This window comes from Porites lutea, chromosome 4, assembly GCF_958299795.1.
Source record: "Porites lutea chromosome 4, jaPorLute2.1, whole genome shotgun sequence".
Taxonomy (NCBI): Eukaryota; Metazoa; Cnidaria; class Anthozoa; order Scleractinia; family Poritidae; genus Porites; species Porites lutea.
In genome coordinates, this window is record NC_133204.1 from 38292391 (window position 1) to 38305563 (window position 13173).

The 13173-nt window shown below is 39.3% G+C and overlaps 1 protein-coding gene across 1 annotated transcript; it reads right to left on the reverse strand.

The window, feature by feature from the left end:
• Window positions 1–5754, reverse strand: LOC140933511 (uncharacterized). The gene is made up of 3 exons (XM_073383096.1): window positions 5082–5754; window positions 4736–5006; window positions 1–3026 (listed from the first exon to the last, which is right to left on the reverse strand). The coding sequence occupies exons 1-3, from the start codon at window positions 5580–5582 to the stop codon at window positions 1258–1260; spliced, it is 2541 nt and encodes an 846-aa protein (XP_073239197.1). The 5' UTR covers window positions 5583–5754; the 3' UTR covers window positions 1–1257.
• Between the last annotated feature and the right edge of the window lie 7419 nt (window positions 5755–13173).

Sequence of the window (13173 nt, forward strand, 5' to 3'; positions counted from 1 at the left end):
CATATGATTTTAAATTCATAAAGAAGGGTGTACCTTTTTTATTTTGACCCTGATAACGCGCCATAGGTACGCCACTGCGGGAAGACCTTCACGGATAACAATGACCTCAACCAGGTTGACGTGCAGTGGTTTTAGTGAAAACAAGGGTTTGGGTAGGGTGCTCAGTCTCGCGGTGTCATAAAACCTGGTCTCGGTCATTGTTATTTACGGATTTTCGCTTCTGGAGTTCCCTTTATTCTCTCTTGCCGTAACCCTGTTGTCAACCAGGAATCAAATGAAACTTAAAAAGTTTGTAGACACATGATTTCATAAATCAATTACCCACGTCCTTGTAAAGCTCTTGGTTCGTAGCACGACGTCTCAATCTCAATCATCTTCCTAACTTTCCTCTACTCCACCTCCTCCCGCCGCCGCCGTCACGCCGTAACCGAGAGGTTTTTAATTATATCTGTCTCACACCAGCAATGTAGCAAGAAAATACAGGCCTGTTAGGACCCTTTCTTTCTTCGATTCTTTTATGCACTAGAAATAATTAAAAACTTTATTGGAAATGAAGAAATTCGACATTAGATGTCACTTTACTTAGATTCTCTTAGGACGTTTTGGGAAAAACTGAGCTAGTCTTGTATCAGTGAAACATGAAATAATGCATTGCCTCCTTAGACTCGCTAAAAGAAATATTTGCTCCTAATTTCATGTAACTGAGACAATCCTTGGGGCAAACCGACTTGGGTGGGGTGGGTTGGTTGGGAACTTGCGTCACCCCTGCTCAGCCTCATCCTACAAACTTGCGATAAGATTGTCACATGTGACATTCAAAGCATGGCTACGCCGAAAAGCATGAGTTGAGCTGTTATTTGTGTAACACTATACCTAGTCTAAATTATCGTTGTGAGAAAGTAAACCTATCGAGAAAACCAGGCGATCGATGATCTTGCATTAAGATATCCATAAAGTATGTTACTAACATCATATTATGATTAAATACTATTTAGAATACTATTTAGAAGCGACGTGAGCCTTATTTCCGTCAGAATGGAAACTTACAGGTTTTCTATATCAGAAAGCCACTAAAATTACAGTACATATATTCAAAAATAACTGTTCAATAAGGAGGTCAAAATATTCAAACAGTATCATCTCTTTCAGTCAAATAAGCTTAATAACAAATTAATTTTCTTTACAGTCGGATAGAGCTGTTGCTCAAATCATGTCAATCTCCCGGCGATGATCCTTATTTTAATAAATTCCGGTTTCTCACTGGAAAACGCGCACACAGTTTTCGTTTTTATCAGTAACAAAAAGCCGGCCATCACTTGAAACAGCAACGGAATTAGGTGAATTAAGCCCAGGGTGCACTCCTTCTATTTTGCTTAAAAATTTTCCGTCAAGAGTAAATATCTGTAGCCCTGCCTTCTCATCACACACCACCAGGTTATAAAACCGGTCAACCGCAAGACTAACAGGAGAATCCAGTTGTTCGTCACCAGTCTCTGAAGTGCCGATGCTGTACAGAAGCTTGCCATTATCATCGAACACAGAAACATTATTTGCATCAATATATAAAACATAAAACCTATTCTGATGACACATTGCACAGCGCGGAAGGCGACCGTCAGGGTCACTAATGGTGAGTAGCAGCTGCGAGCCATCAGAAGACAGAACCTTGACTGTACGGTCACGCTTGTCACACACCACCATGCGCCTATCACCTGTACGTTCAATTGTCAGGTGCTGTGGTGATTTTAGGTGTTTGATGGTGAATTTTCTTCTTACAGCGGGTTTTTCTAGTGTATTGAAAGAAAAAATCGTTTTAGAAGCAACGACAACAATTTCAGATGACGCGGTGAATGCCACTGATAAGGGTACGTTGTTCTCAAAACTTACAATTTCGCTCTGGTACGTTCCGTTTATGTCAAATAGCTGTACCTTTTTCCTGTCGGCAACTGCAACATAATTATAGTCATTTACTGCAACAGAACAGGGACATTTTAACTTTCTTCGCTTTTTGCCATATGAATCAAAGGAAAACATCGGTTTGTAACGATGTGAAGTCACATGAACACGCCATGGACTACCAGCCAGTGGATCACCGTTAACCACAATAAAGAATTCATGTTGTCCAGCATATTTTGGAAAATAAGTGGCGCTATACTCGCCATTTTCACTGAGTGCACTCATGCAGCAGGATTCTTCTTCTCCTGCGGGTGATCGAACTGTAATGTAAATCTTATCGTTTTTATCGTAGCACTGGTCTCCTCCAGCATCTTTTGTCGTGACTTTGAAACTTGCTTGGCTTCCGACGTCTCCTTCTTGCAACCCTGTTCCTTCAGCCACTGACTGCAAAGGATCTGTGTTACTAACAACAACTCGACCCACCGCCGGGACTGCGCGTCTCACATTCTCCACATGCTCTTTACATTTTTCGAATCTGACATGCGATGGCTTATAAATGTTCAGTTTCTCCGCATTTAGAAGCTCTCTAGACCGCCCAATAAGAACATTATGCGCTTGCAGAATTTCAGCGCTTCTCTTCCTCTGTAAGATACCTTTGCACCGCTCGACATGCTCTTGTAATTGATTCCTAGAAATTTCGAAATGGTCTAGTTGTACTTTGTGCTCTCTTTGCTCTTTTCCATCAATGGCCTCTAAACTGGTTAACATGGTTTTTTCATGTTCTTGTAAAAGTCGAATAAGATCTTGAACACATTTTACTACTTTATTGCGTGCTGTGGCTATCCTATCTCTGCTTCTTCTCAAGGATTCCCTTGTTCTTTCCACACGCTCCGTGTGATAAGCAATTTCTCTTGTCATTTCTTTTACAATTTCCTCGATATCCACTTTGGTCTCTTCTGCGGCTTGGTGGATATCCACTAAGTTGTGATAATTGTGACGAGTTTGTCTACACTTATCACAAATACACACCTTGCACTGTTTACAGAAAGACGTCAGCAGTTCTTTTTCGTGAAATGTCTCTCTGCACATCAGAGTTGTGTCTAATATCTCCTCCATTTTTGGGCCATTCCCTTGTATCAAACGAAATAAAAGTGGGTTAGTCAATCATGCTTGACAAAGGAGCTGCACGTACAATAAAATGTAAAGGAAGCTACGGAAAGAATATGGTGCATTTTTGCGTTATGCGAGTAATATTAATGGTCACCAATATAAGAGAATCCAAGACAGTCTTGGATTCTGGATTCCACGCCATGTATTCCGGATTCCGGATACTTTGTCTGTGGAAATTGGATCCCGGATTCCGAAGCCTAGGATTTCGGATTCCACAGCAACAACTTGCTGGATTCCGGATTCCAGAAGCAAAAGTAGACCTGGCATCAACGCAACTCAGGCCAGCCAAAATTCGTTCGCAAGTACGACGGGAAGCAAGCAAAAGAAGCTAAAGCGCAAGGATGTGCACAGGTGTGATAAACATAGGCATAAACAAGAGATAAGACACACAGGTGCAAAAGTATCAAATTTTGACGATACTGCTGTTGGCGCCAAAGAATTTATAACAGGAATCCAGTCCAAAATCAGATGGCGGTGGGAAAAGCGGGGTTCCGTGACGAGTACCATGGTTTTGGCCCTTGTGGTTATGCTTGTCTCATGCCGATTTATAAATAGACATAATATACACACAATAACAAATATAAACAAAAGAACAAGAAACTAATAATCGATCAATTTTCTCGTGCTTGAGCTTTTGCCTGAGTTTTTGTGTCGTAAGTATAAACCGAAAGGTGCAGCAGATAAGCTCAAGGTGCTTGGGCTTGCGTCACAATAACACTTAAAAAACGTAGGTTTTATGCTTTTGCTCAGGTTATTTTATTTGTTGGATTTCACATGACGTCACTAAAATTCAAAATACAAAACTATCGATTCTACCGGGAATTTACTTTCACGATGTATTAGAGCAGCAATTTTCATACAAATTTTCCCTTCAAAACGGTTCTTGGTTTTGTGATAGTGTACGCTTGACTTTCTAAGCTTTTGCGTGACGCAGCATTTACATGACGGGCAAGAGAGCTGTCATGTAGGTTAAAAAAATGACTTATTTCAGGGAAGTTTGCTATCTAAACAGTTTATGTATTAGAAAAAGTATTACTTTAATGTTTATGAGTTCCTCGAAAAAGAAATTCACACTTTTGTAGGAAAACTCGGTAACAGATGTTTCCGTTGGTTTCCGTCCACCATGTTGGTGCCCATCCGGATGGGCACCAGCATTGTGTCTCCATACAAATCTCTTTAAGTTTGGGTAAAAAATTTCTTCCTTTACCTCGTATACGAAATATTCCTCTGACCTGAATCTTGGCGAGGGTCTTTGCATATTTACCTCCTTTCATTTCCCAGATTCTGGACTTTATCTATTGAACGGTTTTGATTTTTACTTTGATCTATTTTGAATGGCGTTGACACTGAAAACCAGCAATACCTGATTCAAAGGTTAAAAAAAACCCTCAAGGCTTGGTGTAAGGTAGGCCTACAGGACGGGGAATGTTGTTCAGCCTTGCCTTTCTTTTTGCCTTTTTGATTTATGGAGTATATCCATTCGTTGGATGTGAGAGAGGGAAATGTATGTTCACCTTCATATGGGGGTTGCGGGGGTGGAGGGGGGTGCACTTTTTGACATGAGCGAAAAAAACAACTAGTTTTTAATACCTGGTTTTAGTTTTATATCACAGCTTCAGTTTAGATCATCATAACTTCAGTTACAAATTCTCAGTCTCTATATACTCACCATCTTCATCATTTGATTGTCCCGCAGGAGTCCCAGTTGATGCCACAAACTCATCAAGCTTCTTTGTTAGGTCTTTTACGTCGGTACCAATTTCTTTTACGTCGGTGCCAATTTCTTTTACGTCGGTACCAATTTCTTTTACGTCGGTGCCAATTTCTTTCAATTCATCTTTTATGTTATCTTCATCGTGCTTCCACTGATGAAGGAGTTCTTTGTAATGGTGCTCCATAACAGGATCCATGGAGCAAAATTCCAGCTTGTCAATAGCGACCTTGAAATATAGACCAGATACCATATAAGTCATTGCATTTGTGTGCTACTGTATTTCGTAATGGATCTACTTTACCTTGTATGTAGCTCCTCCTAGTCGTTCTAGAGTGTCTCGGATTTCCTTCCAGCATTTGTTGAATGTTGCATCATCAACAGAAACGTGTTCGGCATGAGCATAAATGCTATTCCTGAAGTATTTGATTCGTGCAATGTCTGCTTCACGGCTGACGTCCGTGGCCGCAGGCAGGGCGTCCCATCCAGTGAGTGGTGGAGCCAGACCACATATGTTTCTAAAAAGAATCATGAGTAAAGTGATGTCGAAATCTCTTGAAGATACTGACGCAGGGACTGCAGGAAAAAGCTTTCCCCATTGTGTGGCATTGATGATCTTTCGTGATCTCAAAGAATGCAATGCGCGATGATTGGCTGTCAAGACCGTGTGAAGAGTCGGTGGTGAGCAGATGGTATCAAAGCAATCCCTCAGGGCACAAGTGCCCACATCGACAATAACACGGCATAGCCTAGCATAGTTAGTTGTTTCTTTTGTAGAAGAAGTTGAAGCTGTCACAGACGCCATGAACCCAAAGGACTCTTTATAGCTTCTAGTAAACACAAGGATAATATGTTATTATATTTGTTCTTTGAGATTTTTCACTTGTTTTTCCCCTATATGTCCCTCCACAGCAAGACATTGCGTGCTAAGCGTGCGCGTTCAGGAGACGTAAGGGAGTAATTTATCTTGTCACGATTTTTTGAACCAGAGGTAGAAAAAACGGTTTTTAACTTTAAGTATCAATTGGGCGTGTAATTAAGAGCGGCTTTCCGTAAATATCTACCCAATGTCGGCACAAGTTCAAAATTTGATTTCGCTCATATTTGGCTCATCGATAACCCTTAATGAGTAATGAAACATGCTGTAGTTAGTTTTCCCAAATAACGTGTTCTTTTATTAAAACTCATTCTGCCCGCTCGAAGCTCAAAATCCACTTCCGGTAAAACGAAATTTTACACAAATTCCATTAACTCGTACGTCAAACCACAACCATTTGGCAGCCTTTGAAGAACACGAATAGTTTTTATGACCCTGTCTTTCTTATAGGACGATAAATTTGTGAAAGCTGTTATAATTTTGAGACCAAACGGGTATTGTTAAAGATAGGCCGTATTGACAATTTCTACCGTTCAAAATTATGGGGATAAAATAATGCAAATTTTTACAATCCGCTATAACTTAAAATTTCGCAAATTGATTCTCTACGGCTTGACTGGGCCCCAATCTATCAGAAAATCGAAACAAATCTATGGGCAAACGATTTTAAGTAGCACGCAAGACCTCGAGTTCAACCCTAATTTTGCGAAAAATCGCGACATTTCAGTGGTTAAAAGTAGCGTTACGCGGCCCGTCACGCCAGTGCTAGGGATAGATACGCTTTAAACAATCTCTTAAAAGGCAGATTAAAAGCCATTCGAAATTAAATCTTTTAGTAAACCTATTATTCTCATTGATTGTAGCATTTTATTCAGATACAACCTATAGCAGCCCCGGGATAGCGTCACACACTTTCATGTTCAGTTTCAGACAGGATATTTACGAATTAAATCATCCTAAACAATACCATTTGGTTTATAAAAACTAATTTCCTTGAAGCAATTAAATATTTTCGACTAAGTATTGGTGCACTAGTTCTTTTCAATGTTTTTGCCCTTGCGGGCTTTCAAAACTGAAAAAATATTTGTGGATGCCAAAGAGGAGCCTATATACTTGTTTGACAACGTGTATGAATCATGAAGCTACTGCATGGCTCTATATATGACCCATTAAAGCAAATTAAGAGGACACTAGTGCTTCGCCAGGCTTACCATTAACTCAGTTTCGGGTTGTTTTCGACGTTTCAGTGGAAAATTCCTGAAACAAACGGAACGTCTGGAAAGGCATTCGCCTATATTTTTCTTGTTAGAAAATCCGGGTGGAAATTCGGATTTCATGTCTTCTAACCTTTTTTGAACAAGGCTTTCGCAGCCGTTTTTCATTAAACAAAACTGACTTAGGCTAATGGTAAACGCGGTAACCGAACGGAATCAAAATTCATCAGTCCTGAATTCTGTTCACCATTTGCACAAAAAGTGAAGCGACCGTTTTACCAATGTAAATAGTAGAAAAGCCTTGAGTCCAGAAGCCTGCGATACAGCTTCCTCTCATCGCTATCTGCCGCTAGGGACATTTCGTCAAAGAGCGTAGTTAACCTGTAACAGGCCTTCAGATGGTTGGGAAAACGCAAAGAAAAGTAAGCTAGAAAAAATGGCGAAGGGGCGGGGCTAGGGAAAGAGGGCGAAAGATCCTCCTACTTTCTCCCTCTTACTCTCTTCCACTTTGGTTTTCCTCCGTTCCCCATTTCGCGCCACTGTCCACCAATTCACTGTCCACTACGCCTGGAACAGGCTAGTTCATAGTGGACCAGAGAGTTTTTTCCAATGCCGATGCAAGTGATCTAAAGATGTCCATTTAGGAGCATTTGACATTTTAAAAGCTTACTCTGACTCGCGCTGCAACAATTCCTGCTTTAGCATGTGTAAAACGCCACCTTTTTTCTATTTTCCGTTTTGCTGTGGAGGCAAGTTTTTGGCGATTTGATTTTGATGATGGTGTTTCATCGTTGATCGAAACGAGTTAAAATATTTTCTAAAACGTTCGTTACAAAGTACCTTTATAAGCGTGCTAGTAATACATCGAAACGCACATGTATACTTACTTAATATACATAATTACTTGAAAGAAAAAACTCGCAAGAAAAAAGAAAGTGTTCTAATTAGTTAATGTCGTTATAGTATATAGTTAATATTGGTTGTCCCCGTCTTAAATGTAACGTTTTTATGCCTTTTGACGGATGCTTAATTTAACAAAACCCACCACTGTACTTGTTTAATCTGTTTTCGTTGGGCTCGGTCGTCGACGTCGCTCAAAAAAGCCGACTTTTGGGCAATTCCGCACTATATATTGTATCCAAACAAAATGACTCTTCCAAATAAGATAAGTGTATTGAAAGATGTAATATGGATTGTATGCTGGAATTTGGCATGTGATCAACGTTGAATAGAATGTTTAAAGTGTATCTGTCGTTAACACTGCTGGCGTGGCGGGCCGTGTAACGCTACTTTTAACCACTGGAATGACGCGATTTTTCGCAAAATTAGGGTTGAACTCGAGGTCTTGCGGGCTACTTAAAATCGTTTGCCCATAGATTTGTTTCGATTTTCTGATAGATTGGGGCCCAGTCAAGCCGTAGAGAATCAATTTGCGAAATTTTAAGTTATAGCGGATTGTAAAAATTTGCATTATTTTATCCCCATAATTTTGAACGGTAGAAATTGTCAATACGGCCTATCTTTAACAATACCCGTTTGGTCTCAAAATTATAACAGCTTTCACAAATTTATCGTCTTATGAGAAAGAAAGGGTCATAAAAACTATTCGTGTTCTTCAAAGGCTGTCAAATCGTTGTGGTTTGACGTACGAGTCGATAAAATTTGTGTAAAATTTCGTTTTACCGGAAGTGGATTTTGAGCTCCGAACAGGCAAAATGAGTTTTCTCGAATTTTAACAAAAGAACACGTTATTTGGGAAAACTAACTACAGCATGTTTCATTACTCATTAAGGATTATCGATGAGCCAAAAATGAGCGAAATTCGAATTTTGAACTTGTGCCACAAAAAGTCGATTTTGGTCGATATTTACAGACAGTCGCTCTTAACGGCCTTTCAGAAAAAGACTTACATCATAGATTACATTAATTATACATTATTTGGCACGAAAATCGCAGGTAGCATTTAGGGTGCGTTTCATTACTAAAATCCAAATCCGGATTTTTACTCCGAATCCGCCTTTTTTTGTCGGAGTTGGAAAATCGCAATATAAACAGGACCTGCACTGTTCTAGTTCACAAGGACAAAACTGCCACACAGCTAAGCCCGCGGCTTTACTTGCCAGTACATCATGATCTCACTGCAAGATTCGTCTTCATTTGGCCCGCCTTAAGCAAGCAGTATCTTTGCGCTAATCGTCAGAATACAATAAAAGCTTAGCAAACTTACAACAGTGTCATCGGCCGTGTCGTCTTCTTTCTCCGGGATCCGTCGATATTGTGGGTCGTTTCTATGGAACTGGATAATAAAAATAATCCTTTTTTCGGATACATCGTTTCCTTTCTTGACGAAAAATCCTCATGATCCGGATTTTTGATCTGATCTTGGATGTTAGTAAAGAGACGCACCCTTACATTTTCTATGGTTAGAGAACTATGAAACTAATTTGATTTAGTAATTAGATTAGATTTGAGTAATTTGCCGGGAGACACGCGTTTATTGAGCGGTAGCCTGCGTGGCCGGCGTTCGAAATGAAGGAGAAAGGGAATTTGGAGGCGAGACTCGCGCGGGTTTCCTTTCCTTTCAAACGCCTGCCACGCAGGCTAATTGAGCGGTAAATCACCAGACGGGCAAAGAGGGAAAGAGGAAGTCGTTCTTTTCCTACTCCGACTCCTGTGATGTGGTATCAGTATGGTACGTATTTTCATCGTTTCCATGACAACCCATGAGCGGCAATTGCACCTTTTTAAACTTGTATTGGAATTTACAAAGACTTAGACAGGTGGTGAGAAAAAAAGAAAACAGGTTGGTTTTCAGGATCGCAAGAAAGAAAATACCCCCAAATTTCCTAGCATGGAAATATGATACCAGGCAGCACTCTAACGCTACTTAAGATTAATTTAATGATTTAGAACTTTTTTATTAAACAATTTATCACGACCATTAAAAATATACGGCTTGAAATATATTAACGTTTTATTTGAATTCAAACATGCAGAATTTTTTACTTCTCACGAAGGTACTTTGCTAAACACCACACTTTAAATTATGGTGTGGGCTTTTCAGTAGCAGGCCTAGATAGCGCTTGCCTGCGTCGCAGACGCTCTCAACCCTCTGTATACAAATGGTTTAGAAGAGTGCGTGGGCCGGCTGCAACGCAGGCTAAGATAGCGCAAAATGTGGCTTTTCTTGATTTCAAAGTTTTTTGTTTATTGCTGTCATAGTGATATCAAGGCATGTTGATTTACCTGTACAATCAACTCTCTAAGACGCGACGGACACCTTCGGGACCGGCCCTAACTGTCCTTCTTGGAGAGATGTCCAGCTTAGTGGAGAGTCGAGGTAGGGTGACACCGGTTATTTTAAAGCTGAACCTGTCCGCAAGGAACACAGGTCTGTTTAACTTACACAAAACAGCTAAAACTGAAACATTTCAACAAAAGAGTGGAATTGTTTTCTCATTGTGCAATCAAACGTTCATTACAAGCAAACGATGACAGCTCCGTGGTCTGAAAGCATAACACTATAGTTCACTATACAGGACGAACTATACGAACTAGAATAAGACTAGAAAAGATCAAACATTTTGCAAATTCACTGTCATGTAGAGCACCTACATTTTCGTTTTCAGGTATTTTTCACTACATAAAGCACTTCCCAATTGTCTATTGAAGGTTTCAAGTGTCCATTGTCCGTCTTAGAGAGGTATTCATCTTGTAGAGAGTATACAGTTACAGCAAAATGACTGAAAAACGGCAGGGATTAACAACAGGTGTCCGTCTTAGAGGTGTCCGTTAAGAAAGAGTTGACCGTATATTATATGGAATAATTGGAATGTCAAGGTAAATATTAATAGCAAAGTATATAACCTTTCTACTTAAACACAAAACGAAGATCTTTACTTATACTTGTGGGTTTCGGAAAGTTTGACTTCTTAAGGAGTGTATTTACCGGTTCATGCTATTACTTTGTTCACTAAAAGAAATTAACCATTCTTTTGAACTTTCCCTTCCCATCTGTGTCTTTTAGCGGTGTGCATAACGCTGGCCTTGTAAACCAACGCATGAGCCGTCTCACTTTTGTTTTGGATTTTTGTCTAGGCCTCACATTTTCGCTTTGGCCGCGCGGAATAATGAGGCCGAGGGACTAGGCAAGTTTTCAACCATTTCAACCAGGGCGGATTAAATTCTGTGCTGACTTATTCCCTGCTCACATATAAAGTCTAAAAAATGACTAGAACGCGCGAGCGTGAATTTATCAAACCTTTTGATTTCTAAGGCTTGCTTTTCAGCTAATAAAATGAACTGTAAAGAGTGAAAGACAACTATATTGAACTATATTCTCATGGCTTAGAACAAATATTCTCGAAACTGAGAATGTTTTGATCAAAGCTGTGTAAATCGAACTGAATCAGTGCATGGAACCTTGCGTTTCCCGTTTTTATCTCACCTATTGTATGGAATATGTGTGAAAATCTTCGTTATGTATCAGTATATTTCAAAGAGCTACACAAGGACCAAAAATACTATTGACCGACAATATATAGAGCGGGAGCAGCTGTAGTGTTACTATTACTAGTATAATAATGCAGGTATAAACTTTTGTTTCTCGTGAGTTGGTATTAAAGACGTAATCAAGCCGTATCATCTCAGCAAAAGGACTTTACATGTCGATAATTCCGATATTCGATAAAAATCGATCACAAAATTTCGTGTCATTATCGATTTCTGTCGACTTTTTCGTGTTAAAATTCGATTCTTATTGAAAACTATCGGAAGATAAAAAGCGATCAGAGGGAGTTGCAAGGAACATTGGACAACCAAAATTACTGTCTTACTGCACACTATTCGCAAACAGCGAATTTATTATTCTTCGTATCTTCCCACTAAAAACAACTTGAAACAAATACGGCAGTGAGCCAGATGCCCGTGGAAGCACTTGCTGAATAAATAAATTGATTAATAAGAAGCGATTACTTATTAAAAGCTGATTAAAGTCGATATATTCTGAGAGTTTTTATGGGTCTTTTCTCTGCATTTACACTAACCTGCGATCAAGAGTTCTTTTTTAATCAATAAGCAACTTGCGTCACGTGACCAATGCTTCCTTTAAACAATGAGTTGGACTCTTGCTGATGCCAAAAATTGACAGAGCCAGGAGTCCATAACGGACAGAGCACATAATATATAGATTTAGCCAGGGCTAAAAGCGAAGCTCCCATTAACTCGAATTTATAATTTAAATCAAACAATAAACTTGTATTCCACAAATCAGCTAACTTTAAAGCACATTCATGTGACTTTTGATGGAAAGGCTAAGTGATTTTAGAAAAAAATAATTTGCAAACAGTCCATCTAAGAGTGAACTTAATCTTACATTGAGTTGATAGCCTTATATTTACACCCAAGAAACAGCAATCATCTTCGATCACATTTAAGAGCCATAATGGCTCCTGATCACAGTAGGTTGGGCTGGAAAAACAAATCAAGCCGAATTTTTTGCGTTCGACAAGTTTACTGTACAAAATCTTGCCAAGAAGTCTGGGGACTTGTAAACCAACTTTTTACACTTTTTATACATCACATCTGAAGTGAAACAGTACCATGAGGCGTTGTTTTTATCCTACAGACCTCGAACAGAATGCAATATTTCACAATTTTGCAATACAAATTGCACTCATTCATTATTCAGGACGATCGAAGCACGCGTGGGCTTTTAGCGAAACCGTTAAAAAAATTTCCAAAATCACCTATACGGCTAGCCGGTTCTCACTTTTGACAAGCGCCAAAGTCGACTGTGTAAATTAAGATTAATAGAGTTATACGCTTCAACATAATAAAGAATTTATTATGTATAATTTTTACTTAATGGTTTTATAACGATGTGTAATCTTCAAAAGCGTTTGATACGCGCGGAATTTTGACTACTCCTGCAAGCGATGTTCATGAGCGACTGAAAACAAACGGCAGCGATTAAAATTGCAAAAGTGACGACTAACAATCAATAAAAGGAAAATAATTCGGTGAAACATATACAGACACAACAGTTTTCATTCACGAAGACAAGTATTAAAGTGTCTGAAAATCCGTGTTTATGTTTTAAGCCGGCTTCCCGGTGTTTGCTTTTTTCAAAGATGAACTCGAGGCAAGAAAATCGCTCAAAGCTTTCTTTTGCAGCGAGAATTATCAATAAATATTCTTTGGAACGTTTTCTTTCTATTAGCAGTGACAAAATGTCTAAAGGCTTTTTAAAGTTCTATAGGCTTTTAATCATGACCAACGCGTGACCTTGGTGAGAAAAGTCAAAA

Excerpts from the sequence above, each read along its gene's own strand:
- LOC140933511 (XM_073383096.1), bottom strand. The coding sequence starts at position 5,582 with ATGGCGTCTGTGACAGCTTCAACTTCTTCTACAAAAGAAACAACTAAC. Across the intron at positions 5,007-5,081 it reads TAGGAGGAGCTACATACAAG|GTCGCTATTGACAAGCTGGA; the intron begins GTAAAGTAGATC and ends CTATATTTCAAG. Across the intron at positions 3,027-4,735 it reads ACAATCAAATGATGAAGATG|GGAATGGCCCAAAAATGGAG; the intron begins GTGAGTATATAG and ends GTTTGATACAAG.